We start from the raw sequence: 18,442 nt of genomic DNA, 5'->3' as shown, positions 1-18,442 counted from the left end.
AAATGTGATTAAAATAATTCATGTGTTTACGTAAACAGTGGCCCGAAAACGTCCCAATCTTTTTAGACTCTTGATCTGTGACTTAAATCTGACACCCTCTCTTCTAACGTATAGTTAGCATTAACAAATGTCACTAGAGAATCTTGAGAGAGTACCATTCCTCCATTTTGACTAGCCAGAGTAAATGGTAAATTCAAGCATAAGCTACTTTGGATATTGAATGTTTAAAAGCTACAAAGCAAGACTCGTTTTGAACTAAAAAGCACATCACCTTGGAAAACAATAGGCAGCTGAAAATGTTCTCGTATTTAGAATCCCTGAACTTGAATGCCACATTTTGTAAGTTTGTGTATAAATTTTAATTATTTAATTCTTTTACAGATACCATTTTGACAGGATACAAAAACAGTTCATAATGAGTCGCTCTGTATCCCCTGCAATAAGGTCAAACTTTTGGCTTGTGGAGCTGAAGCTGAATGTTCGACATGTTTCTTATTCAACCCCTTTATTTTATTGTACAAAGGCTTCACTAGTCTTCAGCCTTGGCCTCCATCTCCTCAGCATCATCATCTCCATCCACTTCAGCATTCTCTCTCTCCAAACGCTCCAGCTGTCTCTGCAGCTCCGTCTCATCTGTGTCTGTCACCACTTTGGGCTGCGAGGGCACAGTAACACGTTAAACACGTTCCAATACACTTGGAATAAATAACTACACGATGAGTACATGTTTTGTGAAATGGATGTCTAAATTATGCAAACATCTCAAACCATGTAGAGTTCTTCAGTAATCTCCAATAGACTTTAATATGTGGTTTCTTACACTATGTGACACTTATATATATATATAAACATAAAATACAGAATCCAGGCTTCAGAATCCCAAGCTGTAATAACACGCCATTTTTTTCTATGGGCTTATTCCATGTAATGAAACAAAAAGAATAATAACCTCCATCTGGATGTTGAAGACACCTCGTTTCTCCTCAATTTTTTCCTTGATCACGGCCATGGCCTGGTTGAGCATGGACAGACCCTCCGTTCGCTCCAGAGTGGTTGTGGTCATCACATACCGGGGCGGAGCTATCAGATTGATCTTAAAAATAAAGTTATAGAATGTAACAATAAATTCTTATTGCTGAATATATAAATTACATTTAACCTCAAGACCATTGTATTCTCTAGTAAAACGTTTACAGTAATATCAGAGTTATAAAATTAGTCTGAAACAACAATTTTCAACCCTGATTACTAATTATGGAGCAGAATATACTGGTGACACATAAATAATGCAAGAAAATGATGAGGTATGCATGTCCAATAAATATTACAAAGAAATAAGTAAATGGTCGGCAGTGTCTCAGAATACAAACAGAAAAATAAAGAGATGGGACCAGAATTTTTATTTTCAACTCACACTTCATACAGATATCAATATTTAATTTTATATTAATCTCCTGCTTTACCTTGATTGGCATAGCCTCTGTGGAGCAGTTAAGCCCTGCTCTCAGGGCTTCTTTAACAGCATCGATTCCCTCATATCCATAGCACGCCACCTCAATATCTGTTTTAGGGCAGAACACAGGAACAAGGAAACTGAACTCAGCTAGACATAGAAAATCAGACCAGGAGTTCTGGAACAGTAAAGTGACAGTTACAGTAATGATGTAGGTTTCGTGGATATAATATGCAACAGACACACGTTATAAATCATTCCGTATGTTGACTTATTTTAAACGTACCTATAGTCTAATGCCTTTTATTGTTTTAATGTATTATTAAGCATTTAAAGTGTATTAACTGAAACCGAAATGTATTAACTTTTTATTGTCAGGACTAAGGCAAAGGCTTGAGTCAGAGGAGTCATTAATAAATAGTCTGACTGCGCAGAGTATACAATTTCCACTTCATATTTCTATTTTAATTCCAGATAAAGTACAGGGGGTCCTCGACTTACGACGTTGATCCGTTCCTACGTCACGTCTTAAACCGATTTCCGGTGTAAGTCGGAACATACTGTACGTAAATAACATACTGTACGCACTTATCCTATCCTCCTCGGTCCTGAGCCGCGTAACCGTGTATTCTTCTGCCGCGCCGCGCACACCAAACACGAAGTTCACATTACAACGTTTACGACGCAAAACCACTTACGTCGAAACAAGGCGTTATACAGTAAATGGGAGATGTGTCGTAACCACGAATCATCGTAACTCAGGACTGACGTAACCCCGAGGACCTCCTGTAAGTCTCCTGTACAGAACATACACTAAAAAACATCTAAACATATGCATTATTAGCATAATAAGATTATAGCGGATCTCGTGGCAACTCCCAAACCATGTACAATGACTTCTCTATTTGAGGGAAACCAGAAGTAACAATAACACACAAACTGCTTTGTATATTTTTGGAATGTATTGAATGTATCTTGGCTGAGGAGTTAACAGTGTTTAGTGTTTGGGGAGGTGTATTGTTTCTTACCTGCTCTGATTTTCACGGCCTGTGGAGTGAGTCGCCGGTTGATGTTATCGATGAGCACAGCTCTCTCCTCTTCTGTCAGGTCCAGACCATCCAGGATAGAGGGGTCACTGACAGAGGGGAGAGAAAGGGTAATGGTTACTTTTTAGTAAAACCAGGATGGTCCAAAATCTAAATTTCTAAAACAGTTATTTAAAGCTCTGTGAAGAAACCACAACGGTTTGTTAATGTAGTACATAGGGCCACAACGGTCAATATCAATTCTGTTTTTTCTTGCACTGTAAAAGAAGAAATGTCAGCGGTACAAGGAGAGGACAGGAGTCATTACAGTTAAACTGGCCAAACTGCTTTATTAAAGATCTGTCAAAACCAACTATAACTTTAGAAACCCCATTTCCAGAGAACGTAGAACACAGAAAAACAGAATTCAGTGATGTGCACATTATTTAAACAGTAATTGAAGATATTACAGAGACATTTTAAATGGTGAACCTGAGAAATGTTATTGATGTTTGGGAAAATATTTGCCTGTTTTTAATTTGAGGCCTGCAACAGGAGCATATTTACCACTGTGTTCCATAAACTCTACATTTGGCAACATTTTTTTGCAATACACTTTTGGAACCTGTAGAAAAAAATACTGTAGTTTTGAATGTTAAATGTTCTCCCTTTCGTTCTTGATATTCCTTGTATTACAGCTGCTCAACATTTGTTCTGGTATTTTACATTCCATAATGGGTCATTTGTTTTCAATGTGCTCTCTCTGTGTCTGCGTGGGTTTCCTCCGGGTGCTCCGGTTTCCTCCCACAGTCCAAAAACACACGTTGGTAGGTGGATTGGCGACTCAAAAGTGTCCGTAGGTGTGAGTGTGTGAGTGAATGTGTGAGTGTGTGTTGCCCTGTGAAGGACTGGCGCCCCCTCCAGGGTGTATTCCCGCCTTGTGCCCAATGATTCCAGGTAGGCTCTGGACCCACCGTGACCCTGAACTGGATAAGGGTTACAGATAATGGATGGATGGATGTTTTCAATGTCTGAACTAGTAACATTTTTTTTGTTACAGCACAATGCTGCTGTAACTCTTGCAGTTTATGGATTGGTCTTGTCTTATTGAAATAAACAAAGCTTTTTCTGAGAAACAGGTAATAACCACAATATGGTAAAAACCATGCCATTGAGCAGCCCACCACACAGAATGGCACATCGAGTGGTCTTTCTTATTTTACGGTTTGGTGTGTGTGTGTGTGTGTTTGTGTATATGAATTTTTATTAAACTTGTTTTAAAAATTATAAAATGTTTCTAGTGTAATTTTTCCCCAACCGTTGGAAACTGAACGGCTGAGTGTCATTCTTCGTTTTTAAAAAATGGACACAATGGCAGCAAACCTAGTCACAAAACCAAGTGCAACTTCGACAGTTTGAGCGCATTTCAGCTTTCAACCAGATGAAAAGGAAGAGCCAGACCATTCAGACGAGGCAATATACAAAAACTGTACCCGAAAGGCCGCTGTGAAACAGAGAAATCTGAAATTTGAGTTCTTATCTAGCTACCTATAATCCAGCTATCGAAGCCCAACTGCCGGCACCAGCACCGAGTCATGGAGTAGCCTCCAAAGGCACAGTTCAGGCCGGTTTCATGTGAAAATTAGGAGTGTAGCACTAGAATCACGATGAATTAAGCCATATGTTCCCACTCCTTTTCAGCCTGAAGGACGTGGTGATTTCCTATGATTTCCAAAAGTAATTTTTGATTTGTCAGACCACAGGACATTGTCCCCTTTACCCTGGTCCATCTTAAATGAGCCCAGGCCCGGTTCTGAATCCTGATTGTATATGCTTTACATACATTTCTAACTTGCATTTTTGTTCAGAGCGAACTTTGGACTTTGCTATTTTACATTGTGAAACATCATTCTTGAATTGATTTACTGTTTGCCCACACAGTCTTTCACAGAGTGGTGAACCTCTCCCTATCTTTACTTCGGAAAGACTCTCAGAGCCACTCATTTTGAAATGTCCTAATTTTTAAAACCTAATTTATATTTTGTATCATTTGCACAGATTTACCCGCTTTTTTGCCCCATGCTGGAACGTGTTGCTGGCTTTAAATTCAAATTGAGCGTATATTTTTCCACAAAAACAATAACATTTCTCATGTTCAACATTTATCGTCTTCACAAAGGGCAGAGGTATTCGAACTTTTTTTCCCCATTTGTCCAGAACTTGTATATATAACAACTATAAATGAAATAGAAAGCCACACATATATTCTCCTGTTTAGCACAGAACAACACAACTATTTCACTCCCAATCCAGTCCATAAGTAGTTTAAATAGCATTTGCTCCCTCGTACAAGTTAAACATATGGGGTGAGGGCCAAACTAAAAAGAAAGAGCAAGAAATCACAGTAAACTCCATGTATACAGATACAGACCAAGCTTCCAGCAGCAAAAATATTTTTAGGTAGATATACAACAGTCTGTCTCTCTCATACTGAACTGGATTTTGGGAAAATATTAAAACATTAAAAAATAAAAAAACGTCACACAGCACCAGGGACCTGGAGGTTGTGGGTTCGATTCCCGCTCCGGGTGACTGTCTGTGAGGAGTGTGGTGTGTTCTCCCTGTGTCTGCGTGGGTTTCCTCCGGGTGACTGTCTATGAGGAGTGTGGTGTGTTCTCCCTGTGTCTGCGTGGGTTTCCTCCGGGTGACTGTCTGTGAGGAGTGTGGTGTGTTCTCCCTGTGTCTGCGTGGGTTTCCTCCGGGTGACTGTCTGTGAGGAGTGTGGTGTGTTCTCCCTGTGTCTGCGTGGGTTTCCTCCGGGTGACTGTCTGTGAGGAGTGTGGTGTGTTCTCCCTGTGTCTGCGTGGGTTTCCTCCGGGTGCTCCGGTTTCCTCCCACAGTCCAAAAACACACGTTGGTAGGTGGATTGGCGACTCAAAAAATTGTCCGTAGGTGTGAGTGTGTGTCTGTGTTGCCCTGTGAGGGACTGGCGCCCCCTCCAGGGTGTATTCCCGCCTTGCGCCCAATGATTCCAGGTAGGCTCTGGACCCACCGCAACCCTGAATTGGATAAGGGTTACAGATAATGAATGAATGAATATTTCTCATCTCACCTGTGCACCCCCCACCTTCTCCCCCTGCAATTCCACAGTTTGAAGAACTCTGATACAGGGTTTAAATTATCTGCACGTCATTGGCCGCTGTTTTTATTTATGTTTTGCACGGCACCCCACCTTTTTTATTTATTTATTTCTTTTTAAAATTCTGTACTCACGATACGGCTTGTTTAAAGACGTCATATGCTCCATATCCCGGCCTCTTGTATTTATCATCAAAGACCCAGGCAGTTCGCTGGTAGAGACTCTCCAGCTGTTCGTCCTTAGTGTACTCCAGCACCTCAGCCACGTGCCTCAGGATACTGTACACCTAACACAAATTACCTCACTTAGTCCTTCACCAGAATTAGAACAAGGGAGTACATCCGAGAATAAATTAAGATTTCATTATTCTGATTTAAAATGTTTCTATGGTTTTCAAGTCTCCTTTGTCTTCTTTTTGATTTAAAAAGATTTTCAATACAAAACACACTAGCTCATTTCAATGCTTTGTATTTCAAAGAGCCACAATAAAAGTAACGTTAACTGCATTAACAAATCTCAAGCTCTGCTCCAGGCCATCCAAATCTATTGGTCATTGCTCTTCTGTGGAGGTAATACAAGCTGCTTGTGTGTCACTGAACACCTATTTCACCAGTGGTGCACTTTAAAGAAGCTAAAACCTCACTGTCTGGGTATGTATGCATTTATACTGTTGTTATTTATTATTCCATCTTGTAGGCAAGGACTTACTGTTTTAGACTTGGTAAACTTATCTTCACACTTGATTGCCTCTTCTGGAGAGACTCTTCTCTTTGATAAATCAATATATCCTACGTAAAGAGAGCAAAACAGTGACGAAAACCACTCAAAATCCCCAAAAAATTCCAGCAGCAAATTAAGTCAGATATATTATTAAAGAAGGCAGATCACTGTCTGAAAAATAAATGGGAAAACAAGTAGCATTCAGCATGGCATCTGGTCATGTGGTAAGTCCCAACATTCAGTGAGGTAGCCAATCAGAGGCGAGCATTAAATGACCTTCCTTGTTGCAAATTAGCCAGAAGAAGCCCACCTTTCTCTTTGTCCACTCGGATCACGACAACACACTCGTTGCGTCCAATGCGGATGAGTTTGTTGATGGAGCGAATACGTCGACGTGACAATTCACTGAGCAGGATCATACCCTCAATGTTGTTATATTCTAACAGGCTGACGTAGGCACCCATCTCTGCAATGGATCGCACATTCACCATCACCACGTCCTCCACCTCGGGGAACCGATGCTGGTAGAATCTACAGCTGAGTCCCGGCATCTCTGAGAAAGAGAGAGACTCGGTTAGAACTTAACGTTTTATTTAAATATGGCTTATGGTGCTTTTCCACTGAAGTCTACATTAATGAATTTGTGACATGCATTATGATCATTGTACAACAGTGAAAACACACAAACTAGTGATCAGGGGCAGTGAACACTCACATCCGAGCAGTGTGTGTGTGTGTGTGTGGGGGGGGGGGGTTCCTCAGCACCATAGGAGTGTTTGGGTGTTAGGTGCCTTACTCAAGAGCATATGAGCCATGAAGGTTCACGGGCTTGGACCAGCAACTTTCCAATACCAAGCCTGGTCTTCTAACCATTAGGCCACTACTGCCCTAACACTTAAAACTGCTCGCTGTTTGGTACAGGTACCCAGTTCATTTCACAGCCCCCCCCAAAAAATGTAGCCAGTGATGTTGCAAATCACCATCACTAACAGGGACAGCGGGTTTTGGGAACCAAAACAATGGCAGAGATAATGTTAAGTGTTGTTTACTCATTCTGTATTTGCATGATGTTTTTTCAATTTCGGAACTGAACACAGCCCTGTGCATGAGTTCAGACACATCAGTCGAGTACGTCTGTTCCTCGTTGCACTGTCCAGCTTTTGTTGAATTCATTTGTCTGCCTCCAATCCACAGAATATTTGCACCTCTTCAAAAAATCACAGCATAAATGTATGAGCTGTAATTATGAGTCAGATAAAAACAAATGTGATCTCTGCTGTAGCTTGGAGATATTTACAAACTGTTAGTTTGAGCTGGAGGTCTGCCTTTTGTTGTGATTGACAGGTCTCTCTGGCCAATCAGCACTCTGCAGGTACAAAATAAATTTACCCGGTTGCAGGTACAACATTTGCCCAATGGAAAAGCAAAAAAGCAGAGTACAGCAGAGTAGGTACCATACAGGGAAAAAGCACCATTAGTCACATGATCTTTATTGTCACTATTCAGTGTAAATTAATATAGCACACACTGGAAGAAAACCAGCACTAGACGAACACCTGACCAGCAAAAACAACAAAGACCAGCATAAAAGTGATTATGGTCTGTGCTTTTGTTTTGCACTAGTTTATGGAAATGTAATTACAGTTGGTTAACTACAGCACTGTCTAGGTGAATATGCTGTGTTACACAAGTAAGGGGCTGTAATATTATTTAACTTGTAAGTAGTTATGGCTGTGTTTAGCAGTGTACATGTTATACAGGGTAAACCCGTTAGTTGTGTATCTGTCAGTGTTTAGTAGTGTGTATGTTATATTGACCCGCGAAAATATGATGATGATGATGATGTTATATAGATTATGTTTGGTTGTGTATCTGCCAGTGTTTAGTACTGTATATATTATATAGATTATGTTAGTTCTGTATCTCGCCGTGTTTAGTCATTTATGTTATAGTTTCTGTATCTACCTGTTTTTAGTATTTTATATGTTACAAATAGTTTATTATGTTCTGTATCTGCCTGAGGAAGCCCATGCGGTTTGGGAGATAACGCAGATCATTCTCCTATAAGAACCGATACCACAGATAAACTACGGAGACAGTGAAGTAGAGCGGGGTGTTACCTGGGAGGTAATGTCTCTGATAAAGGCTCTGTTTATTTATAAATCCTTCTGTCGGCGTTAAACTCCAGTTTTTATTTTTTAAACCAGCTCCGAATATCAGAACCTCTCCATAGATCGACAGCAGAGAGAGAGAGAGAGAGAGAGAGTTACATCATGGCGCGGCACATATAAAATTCAAAATAAAAGTAATAAATAAAATACTTTTTTTTAAAGATTGAAGCTACTGTTTTCGGCTTTTATTCTAATAAATGTAACAGAAAATGCAGTGAACAAATATGATTAAGTATTATTACACATTTAATTAAGCCGTTTATTTGTCTTAATAGCTAACACTACTAGGCCCATGATGAACCGTGACATCTATTTTTCAAAGTAAAAGTCTTAAATATAAAATTTAATTTAGTAAAAATGAAAGAAGTATAAACAACTTAACATTGCAAGATTCAGAACAAAAAACCAAACACACATAGATAGATAGATAGATAGATAGATAGATAGATAGATAGATATAGAAGTGTGGATTATAAACGCAAGGTGTAAAATAAACATGGAAAATGATAAAAATTGTATGTTTTTACAGTGCATTTTTTGGTTTGGGTCGCCTTCAGTTTTGTTAGGAGACGTATGTAAATCTCAATAGTCTCAGTTACAAAACACAGGATTATTAACTATTTTAACTTTTATTCTGTAAAAACATTGTTGCGCTGTTTGTGAGTCACATGACATAAGATGAACCACTTCAAAATAAAGGATTTTCTTAAATATTATTATTATTTTTTAAACGATATACTCGTCATGTATTTATTGTAATGTATATACAAAAACTGGCAAATAAAACAGTAACAAATAAGAAGTAAAAAAAATTGTTAAAAATAATTTTAGGTTCCCCCCGAAAGGCCGCTGTTTGTGAGTCACATGACGTGCGGTACTGAAGCAGAGGGTCGGAGAGGAGCAGAAACAGAGCGCAGTTTTTCTGCAGTAAATTCTGAATGCGAATAAAACAGGCGGTGTCTGGAGCTTGTGAATTTGCTTTAGAGCTCCACAGACCCGTTGAAGACGCTTTGTCTCGAGTCTAACTCCATTTAAATCGGCACAATGTCGGGAAAAGACCGGATCGACATTTTCCCGTCGAGGATGTGAGTGTTTAAATCCACGGATACGGTACAGATTGTATTACTGGCCTTATGGAGGTTGATACGTAAATATACCACGTCTTTGGACTTGTATTGGGCTTAAACCTGTTGGGACAGAAAAATGTCATAGATTTTCAGTTGGACTGAGCATTGAATATGAGACTGTGGGGGTTAAAACACGAGTGTAAACTTTATTTTCCCTTGGGTTTGAAAATGAGTTGTCAGGAATTGTAAATATATTGTAGTGTCAGGTGCATAATGAGAGATATAACTGTGGTCTGTGGTATAGTCACTGGCATCCATTAGCAAGGTCATAGCTCGAATGTGTTTATTTTGAAAAATCACAGGTAAATCATTCGTCCAACAGACTGTCAACTTCTATATAATACAATGTGTTACTGTAATGTTTATAAGTGGAATTTTGACCTGTAAAAGGATTAGAAATAGTCTGCCATGAAACCACACACACACACACACACACACACACACACACAAAAACAGAAGTCCTTCTTATTCACTGTCATGTGATGAGGCTCTTGACATTGAGGAAAATCCAGAGAGATCATACGAGATTATGTACATCATCTTTACAATGAGAGAAACATAAACCAAGTCAGTCAAAGTGTTTTGATGTGAATTTTTTAGTCGCAGAGAAACTCAATAACTCAAGATTTCTTCCCAGGGGTGGTGATAGGGACCAGAGTTATTATAGGGAGTCGTTATAAATGAACTAATATCTGAGATGTTACTTGAAGAAAATGGAATGTCTGACCTGGAGACATCCTGATGAACCCAAAAATTTACACACAACCTTCTGTCCAATATTGAAGTTAAAAGGAGTGTTTCAGCCGCGTAGCTTTAGCTTTCTGAACAACTTCCTGTCAGAAATTAGATCATTTGCCTAAAATATCCATTTCCAGGAACGTTGGGATAGTTTGCAAAATGCAATAAAAACAAGAATTTAATTTTGTATTTTTAAAGAACAATAAACTAAAACACATCTTGAACATTTATTTAATGGAAAAATCTACAAATACATGATTTCCAATATTTCCGCTGGCCATCTTGATTGTGTTTTGCCTAAAAACATTGGCATGGGCCAAATAAGAGAGAAAAGCTTATAAAAAATGAATGTCACACCATTCTGAAGCAACACAGCTTCAGGGACCTGGAGGTTGTGGGTTCGATTCCCGCTCTGGGTGTCTGTGAGGAGTGTGGTGTGTTCTCCCTGTGTCTGCGTGGGTTTCCTCCGGGTGACTCTCTGTGAGGAGTGTGGTGTGTTCTCCCTATGTCTGCGTGGGTTTCCTCCGGGTGCTCCCGTTTCCTCCCAGAGTCCAAAAACACGCGTTGCTAGGTGGATTGGTGACTCAAAAGTGTCCATAGGTGTGAGTGAATGTGCGAGTGTGTGTTGCCCTGTGAAGGACTGGCCCAATGATTCCAGGTAGGCTCTGGACTCACCGTGACCCTGAACTGGATAAGGGTTACAGACAATGAATGAATGAATTCTGAAGCATTTCATTATATGCAGGTGAATATAAATATAAAAGTCTCTCTTTGCAAGCAAAAATAGGTCATTGCTCATCGCCTTTAGGCCTAACTTTATGAGAGAATTGTCATAAAGTTAAAATAGAACTGTTAGGACTTTTATCATCTACTTGTAGGTACTGTACATATTGTGAAATGATTCTGAAAACCTGGAGAAATACCATTCCTTTTAAGATCAGGCTGGACGCTAATGCTAAAGTTGTGACCTTTGAGTCCTCAGATGGCACTGCATAAGAAACTGTCAGGCTACAGTGATGAATATAGCTACCTGGGATTGGCTATAAATGGATTGGGATCAAGCAACGTAACCTGAAACTCAGAAAAGCCACACAGTATATTACATTTATATTCATCCTAAAGGAGGAGTAAATAAACAATGTGTTTAAGGGATGACACTAGGATAAAGAGTTGGAGTGGTCATGTAAAAGTGGAGTGTAGTTGCCTTGTGTGCGTAAAACCACACAAAAACAAAAATTAAATATATATTTGGCATTCAATTATTATCTAATTATCTGTGTACACACCTTATTGTTGGTTTTAGGGCTCAGACCATTATGAAGGCTCGACTGAAAGGAGCTCAGACTGGACGGAATCTGCTGAAGAAGAAAGCTGATGCCTTGTCCATGCGCTTCCGGCAGATTCTTCGGAAGATCATTGAGGTGAGAGGATGAGCACACTACCAGGTCACAGACTGGAGAGCTCTCTATTTAAATAAGCATCCTGGGTACAGGGAAAATGGATACACACAAATAATTTACACAGATATCCATCCATCCATCCATTATCTGTCACCCTTATCCAGTTCAGGGTCACGGTGAGTCCAGGGCCTACCTGGAATCATTGGGCGCAAGGCGGGAATACACCCTGGAGGGGGCGCCAGTCCTTCACAGGGCAACACACACACTCACACATTCACTCTCACACTCACACCTACGGACATTTTGCATCGCCAATCCTCCTACCAACGTGTGTTTTTGGACTGTGGGAGAAAAACGGAGCACCCGGAGGACACCCACGCAGACACAGGGAGAACACACCACACTCCTCACAGACAGTCACCCGGAGGAAACCCACACAGACACAGGGAGAACATGCCACACTCCTCACAGACAGTCACCCGGAGGAAATCCACACAGACACAGAGAGAACACACCACACTCCTAACAGACAGTCACCCGGAGGAAACCCACGCAGACACAGAGAGAACACACCACACTCCTCACAGACAGTCACCCGGAGGAAACCCACGCAGACACAGGGAGAACACGCCACACTCCTCACAGACAGTCACCCGGAGGAAACCCACACAGACACAGGGAGAACACACCACACTCCTCACAGACAGTCACCCAGAGGAAACCCACACAGACACAGGGAGAACACACCACACTCCTCACAGACAGTCACCCGGAGGAAACCCACGCAGACATAGGGAGAACACACCACACTCCTCACAGACAGTCACCCGGAGGAAACCCACACAGACACAGGGAGAACACACCACACTCCTCACAGACAGTCACCCGGAGGAAACCCACACAGACACAGGGAGAACACACCACACTCCTCACAGACAGTCACTCGGAGGAAACCCACACAGACACAGTGAGAACACGCCACACTCCTCACAGACAGTCACCCGGAGGAAACCCACACAGACACAGGGAGAACACACCACACTCCTCACAGACAGTCACCCAGAGGAAACCCACACAGACACAGGGAGAACACATCACACTCCTCACAGACAGTCACCCAGAGCGGAAATCGAACCCACAACCCCCAGGTCCCTGGAGCTGTGTGACTGTGACACTACCTGCTGCACCTCCGTGCCACCCTTACACAGATATGCTGTTACAAAATGCACATTACTTGGTTTTGTTTAATTGAGAAGTACTAAATGCAGTATTTTCAGCAAATATTCATGCACAGTTTCTCTGTCTGCCTCAATACAACTCCAAATGATTAAGAGACTTTTTTTTCCTTTTGCTGATTGTGGCCAAAGAGTTATTTTTCTCTATTTAATCAGTCGAATGTTTCCACGACCTCTCCTGACTCAGCTAAACCTCCTCCCCAGCAGGTTTTTGGGGATTCATATGCTGGTTCTGATTCACCTCTCTTACCAGCATAGGAGAGGTCCTCACCTTGACCTCCACAGTTCCCCCAAACTGCTGAAAAATGCTGGTCTATCTCTTATAGCCATCTACTGCTTTGTGGGCATTGCTTGATTTTGTTTTCAGATCTGAGACAGTTGCTTAGAAGATATTTGAAGAGTCAGAGTATGTATAAAGCTTGGAGATTGGATAACTGACAGCTCCTAATTACAGTTGGTGACAGGCTTGAGATCTGACTTTTCTGTGTGTAGTGTCCCAACTTTCGCAAAGGCCACATTGATGATTTATAAGAATTTATAGGAAAATAACTGTTTAAGGATTTGTCAGAAACATTGTTTTGTTTGGTTAGGCCACAGAGGCTTTACACATTTACTGTGAAATGAACTGTTATTTATCTCATTACAGACTAAGACTCTGATGGGAGAAGTGATGAGGGAAGCTGCGTTTTCTTTAGCTGAAGCCAAATTTGCTGCTGGTGACTTCAGGTAGGAACAGACTTGTCTGATATTAAATGTATTATATTTTCATTTGATTGTATGCCATTAAATTAATGAATGTCCAAGTGTGAGTTTGACTTTCAAGCTCTTGTGTGTTTTTTTTAGTACTACAGTCATCCAGAATGTGAACAAGGCCCAGGTCAAGGTCAGAGCAAAGAAGGACAATGTTGCAGGTCTGAGAGACATTTATTATATATTTTTTAATGCTATGAAAGAGCAGACACACGTTTGTCTGATAAAGTTTATTAAGCATTCGTAACATATTTATTATTTCTGTTTTTGTCAAAAATGAATTAGTTTCTTGCCTTTTGCGTTAGTTTTTTTTTCTTTTTATATTTTGCTGCAGGTGTGACTCTGCCCGTGTTTGAGCACTACCAGGAAGGAGGAGACAGTAAGTGTTGTGGGACAAAAATATTCACCTCAATAATAAATTCAACAAATCTTTGATGTCCTTTATATAACCCATGATCATTACAGCCTTTGTTTGGTTCCTTTTAGACACAATACAGAGATTCATTCGTTCATTATCTGTAACCCTTATCCAGTTCAGGGTCGTGGTGGTTCCAGAGCCTACCTGGAATCATTGGGCGCAAGGGGGGGAATACACCCTGGAGGGGGCGCCAGTCCTTCACAGGGCAACACAGACACACACACACATTCACTCACACACTCACACCTACCGACACTTTTGAGTCGCCAATCCACCTACCAACATGTGTTTTTGGACCGTGGGAGGAAACCGGAGCACCCGGAGGAAACCCACGCAGACACAGGGAGAACACACCACACTCCTCACAGACTGTCACCCAGAGGAAACCCACATGGACACAGGAAGAACACACCACACTCCTCACAGACTGTCACCCAGAGGAAACCCACATGGACACAGGAAGAACACACCACACTCCTCACAGACAGTCACCCAGAGGAAACCCACGCAGACACAGGGAGAACACACCACACTCCTCACAGACAGTCACCCGGAGGAAACCCACGCAGACACAGGGAGAACACACCACACTCCTCACAGACAGTCACCCGGAGGAAAACCACGCAGACACAGGGAGAACACACCACACTCCTCACAGACAGTCACCCGGAGGAAACCCACGCAGACACAGGGAGAACACACCACACTCCTCACAGACAGTCACCCGGAGGAAACCCACGCAGACACAGGGAGAACACACCACACTCCTCACAGACAGTCACCCGGAGCGAACCCACAACCTCCAGGCCCCTGGAGCTGTGTGACTGCGACACTACCCGCTGCACCACTGTGCCGCCCACAATACAGAGATGTTTACATTAAATAATAGCCCTTTATTTTCATAATTGTATTGACACATTTTTTTGCATTGTATTTTATAATGGTGTTCCTGTACAGATATTAAACCTGCTCAGTATCACATGCTTCTCTCAGATTTCCACCCTGTAATACCCCTGAAAAAACAATGAGGGATTTCAAGAGTAATCTTGACTCATTCTCGTTTGTCTGTAGGCTATGAACTGACTGGTCTGGCCAGAGGTGGAGAGCAGCTGTCCAGGCTGAAGAGGAATTATGCCAAAGCAGTGGAGCTGTTAGTGGAGTTGGCTTCTCTACAGGTAGGGGGGGCTGTGACGTATAATCTCATTGTCCAATATTGTGCTTTCTGAGGAAACAGTGCTATATTTTCAATGATTTAAATTAACCAGGGATGTTAAGTAGCATGTGGATCTGTCCATGGCTGACAGGGGGAGGCCATAACAAGAAAGCAGGTTTTGCTTGTAAATGCTTATTGCTTATTTCTGTCATGATTTTGACAAGACAGCTGACATTGTTCATGTATTTACCTTAATAAAGTCCTGGACATATGAGTGGGTCTTTTGGGGGATAAATAATAATTATCAGTGAAAAAACTAGAAAGCAGGCAGCACGGTGGCGCAGCAGGTAGGTGTCTCAGTCACACAGCTCCAGGGGCCTGGAGGTTGTGGGTTTGATTCCCGCTCCAGGTGACTGTCTGTGAGGAGTGTGGTGTGTTCTCCCTGTGTCTGCGTGGGTTTCCTCCGGGTGACTGTCTGTGAGGAGTGTGGTGTGTTCTCCTTGTGTCTGTGTGGGTTTCCTCCGGGTGACTGTCTGTGAGGAGTGTGGTGTGTTCTCCCCGTGTCTGCGTGGGTTTCCTCCGGGTGACTGTCTGTGAGGAGTGTGGTGTGTTCTCCTTGTGTCTGTGTGGGTTTCCTCCGGGTGACTGTCTGTGAGGAGTGTGGTGTGTTCTCCCCGTGTCTGTGTGGGTTGACGAATTTGAAATTTAGACCTCAGTGTTTTGTTAATATCTTTTGGGATTATGTTATTTTTAGACATCCTTTGTCACCTTGGATGAGGCCATCAAGATCACCAATCGTCGAGTGAATGCCATTGAGCACGGTAAGTAGATCATAGAATTTTTTTCCTTATTTTTTTTGCTACTCATATATAATCAGTATGAGATATTTTCAGAAAAAAACAGTAATAGCAGCAAAGGCTTGAGCTTTCAACACTTACCTCTTTGATAATGCAGGGTGAAGTCAACTAGCTGTTTACTCACGACACATAGTTAGCATTTGCTTCCTTTTAAGTCTGAAAATATAGTTTCAAAGATCTCAGAAACAAAATTCTGTATTAATTGAAATTGGTTGTGTTTTTATTTGCTCCATAGTTTCTATAACCTACGTAGAGAAGCCCTGACTCATTTTATCAGCCTCTCTAGAGCAGCCTCACACTAGCCTAAACTGTGTTGTTTGGAGTGATCAATCTCCATCCAGTACGTTTGAAATAAGTTGCCATTTAAACCTCTGCTAAAATGTCCCTAATGTTTTAGTGTAAAACCTCCCCAGAAGAGCAGAGAATGTTAGCTCAGGAAAAAGATGGACAAACTCCTGATGAACACCCTTCATTCATGAAGAAATGTTGGATTAGATGTGTACAAACCTATGGTCATATAATGCCCACCATTGTTTATCTGTTTGAATGTGTTCTTCAGGTATAAAAAGCATCACCTGTAATAATGATCAAAGCTATACGAGTAATAATTACTGATAAATAATATGAATGTTTTCTACTTTTGGACGTATAACCGAATCCTATTTGACTTCTTCCTCTTGCCGTCAGTGATTATCCCAAGGATCGAGCGCACTCTGACTTACATCATCACTGAGCTGGATGAGCGAGAAAGAGAAGAGTTCTACAGGTGAACTTTAAACCCAACAGGAAGTAGTTTTCTGTCTGTTTCCTTGGCATTTCCCATTATATCAGTCAGGACAGAGTGTTGTTGTCAGAAAACAGAGGTCATCTACATATTTCACTCTTAAAGACAGTAACAGAAATGGCATATTTTAAGGAATAAATAGAGGTTAGAGAATAATCGTCTGAAAATGAACGATGAGTGTATTTCTTATATAATACATTACAGACATCCAGGAGACTAAAACACTGCACTGATGTAGATTTCCTGTCTGTTCCCCTCCTCCAGGTTGAAGAAGATCCAGGAGAAGAAGAAGCAGCTTCGCGAGAGGACAGAGAAGGAGATCGCGGAGCGTCTTGCGGCTCTCGGTCCGATGGCGGAGCCGGCGAACATGCTGAACGAAGAGGCAGATGAAGACCTGCTCTTTGAATAAAAATCCGCTTCCGAGCTTCCAGCCCACAACTTTATTTATTCTGTGTGCCTCTGAGGCCATATTCGACATGTTTCTGTGGAGTTTAAGGAATTGTTTCGTGTATATGTTGGTGCTTATTGATTTTGTTCTCGGGAGAACAACAATGTTCATCAAAAAGAAGCATGGTTAAAAAAAACGAGAACGTCATTAGTTAATTACACCAATGCCATTTTCTGATTATTAATGATACTGTCTCTGTGGGCTTTGTTATTGATGACTGAAAAATCACTGTAGAACAAAGGATTCATTCAGAAATGACCTGCAAATCATATTCCATTTCAAAAGTCTGGGCAGATCCTCACATCCAGATACTGCTCTGATCCTTGTCGATGTTCTTGCGTATTCAACTGAAGAAACCCACGTTATATCCCCCCGAGCTATAGTTGATTAGGAGTAGAAACTACGGGTCTTTGTTTACACTCTGTGTGGCAGAATGTTGAACATCGGTGAATCCTTCTGTACTGCAGTATCTCCATTTTTGTTGTTGTTGTCTGATGATTTCAGTAAAGTGTATAGATGGTCATTTATAGATTTAAGGTTTGTTTTTTGGGCACTCAGGTGTTAACGGCTACAATGGGGTAACTATTCAGATTAGAAATGTAAGTATGACATTAGATAGTTTGCTATTGTTGTAAATGATAAATCTAAAAAAGGGCAATTGACCCAGTAACACACGAGTTCTGCTTATATCCTAGTGCTCCTTGTGATCATGGAATAGTGGTTTGTTTAATTATACCTCACCTGAAAGTGTGTTCAATTGTTTCTGTTCAGTTTAAGAAATTAGAAACCCTTCTCTGCCACTCTGAATAATTAATTAATACATAAATAAACCCTCTAATAGGTAAAGAAATATTTAAATTTCTCAAAAACTACAACGAGGGCGGCGTGGTGGTGCAGCAGGGAGTGTCGCAGTCACACAGCTCCAGGGACCTGGAGGTTGTGGGTTTGATTCCCGCTCCGGGTGACTGTCTGTGAGGAGTGTGGTGTGTTCTCCCTGTGTCTGTGTGGGTTTCCTCCGGGTGAC

The 18,442-nt window shown here is 41.4% G+C and overlaps 2 protein-coding genes across 3 annotated transcripts; one reads left to right on the top strand and one right to left on the bottom strand.

Annotated features, from left to right (window-relative positions):
- Positions 1-335: 335 nt before the first annotated feature.
- Positions 336-8,593, bottom strand: eif2s1b (eukaryotic translation initiation factor 2, subunit 1 alpha b). Of its 2 annotated transcripts, none has more exons than XM_066676932.1 (8): positions 8,458-8,593; positions 6,648-6,890; positions 6,326-6,405; positions 5,752-5,903; positions 2,482-2,588; positions 1,464-1,561; positions 950-1,093; positions 336-655 (listed from the first exon to the last, which is right to left on the bottom strand). In XM_066676932.1, exons 2-8 carry the CDS (start codon positions 6,886-6,888, stop codon positions 530-532), a joined length of 948 nt encoding a protein of 315 aa, XP_066533029.1. In that variant the 5' UTR covers positions 6,889-6,890; positions 8,458-8,593; the 3' UTR covers positions 336-529. The 2 variants fall into 2 exon arrangements, with proteins under 2 accessions (XP_066533029.1, XP_066533028.1); XM_066676931.1 differs by lacking the exon at positions 8,458-8,593 and adding an exon at positions 7,387-7,527.
- A 763-nt stretch (positions 8,594-9,356) lies between these two features.
- Positions 9,357-18,277, top strand: atp6v1d (ATPase H+ transporting V1 subunit D). The gene is made up of 9 exons (XM_066676856.1): positions 9,357-9,593; positions 11,677-11,794; positions 13,655-13,734; positions 13,852-13,919; positions 14,093-14,137; positions 15,248-15,351; positions 16,084-16,150; positions 16,874-16,952; positions 17,235-18,277. Exons 1-9 carry the CDS (start codon positions 9,553-9,555, stop codon positions 17,377-17,379), a joined length of 747 nt encoding a protein of 248 aa, XP_066532953.1. The 5' UTR covers positions 9,357-9,552; the 3' UTR covers positions 17,380-18,277.
- The last annotated feature ends 165 nt before the right edge of the window (positions 18,278-18,442 follow it).

The sequence above is a fragment of the Hoplias malabaricus genome, chromosome 7 (assembly GCF_029633855.1).
Source record: "Hoplias malabaricus isolate fHopMal1 chromosome 7, fHopMal1.hap1, whole genome shotgun sequence".
In the NCBI taxonomy this organism is placed as follows: Eukaryota; Metazoa; Chordata; class Actinopteri; order Characiformes; family Erythrinidae; genus Hoplias; species Hoplias malabaricus.
The sequence above is the reverse complement of the archived record's forward strand: the minus strand, read 5'-3'. Positions and strand labels throughout refer to the sequence as shown.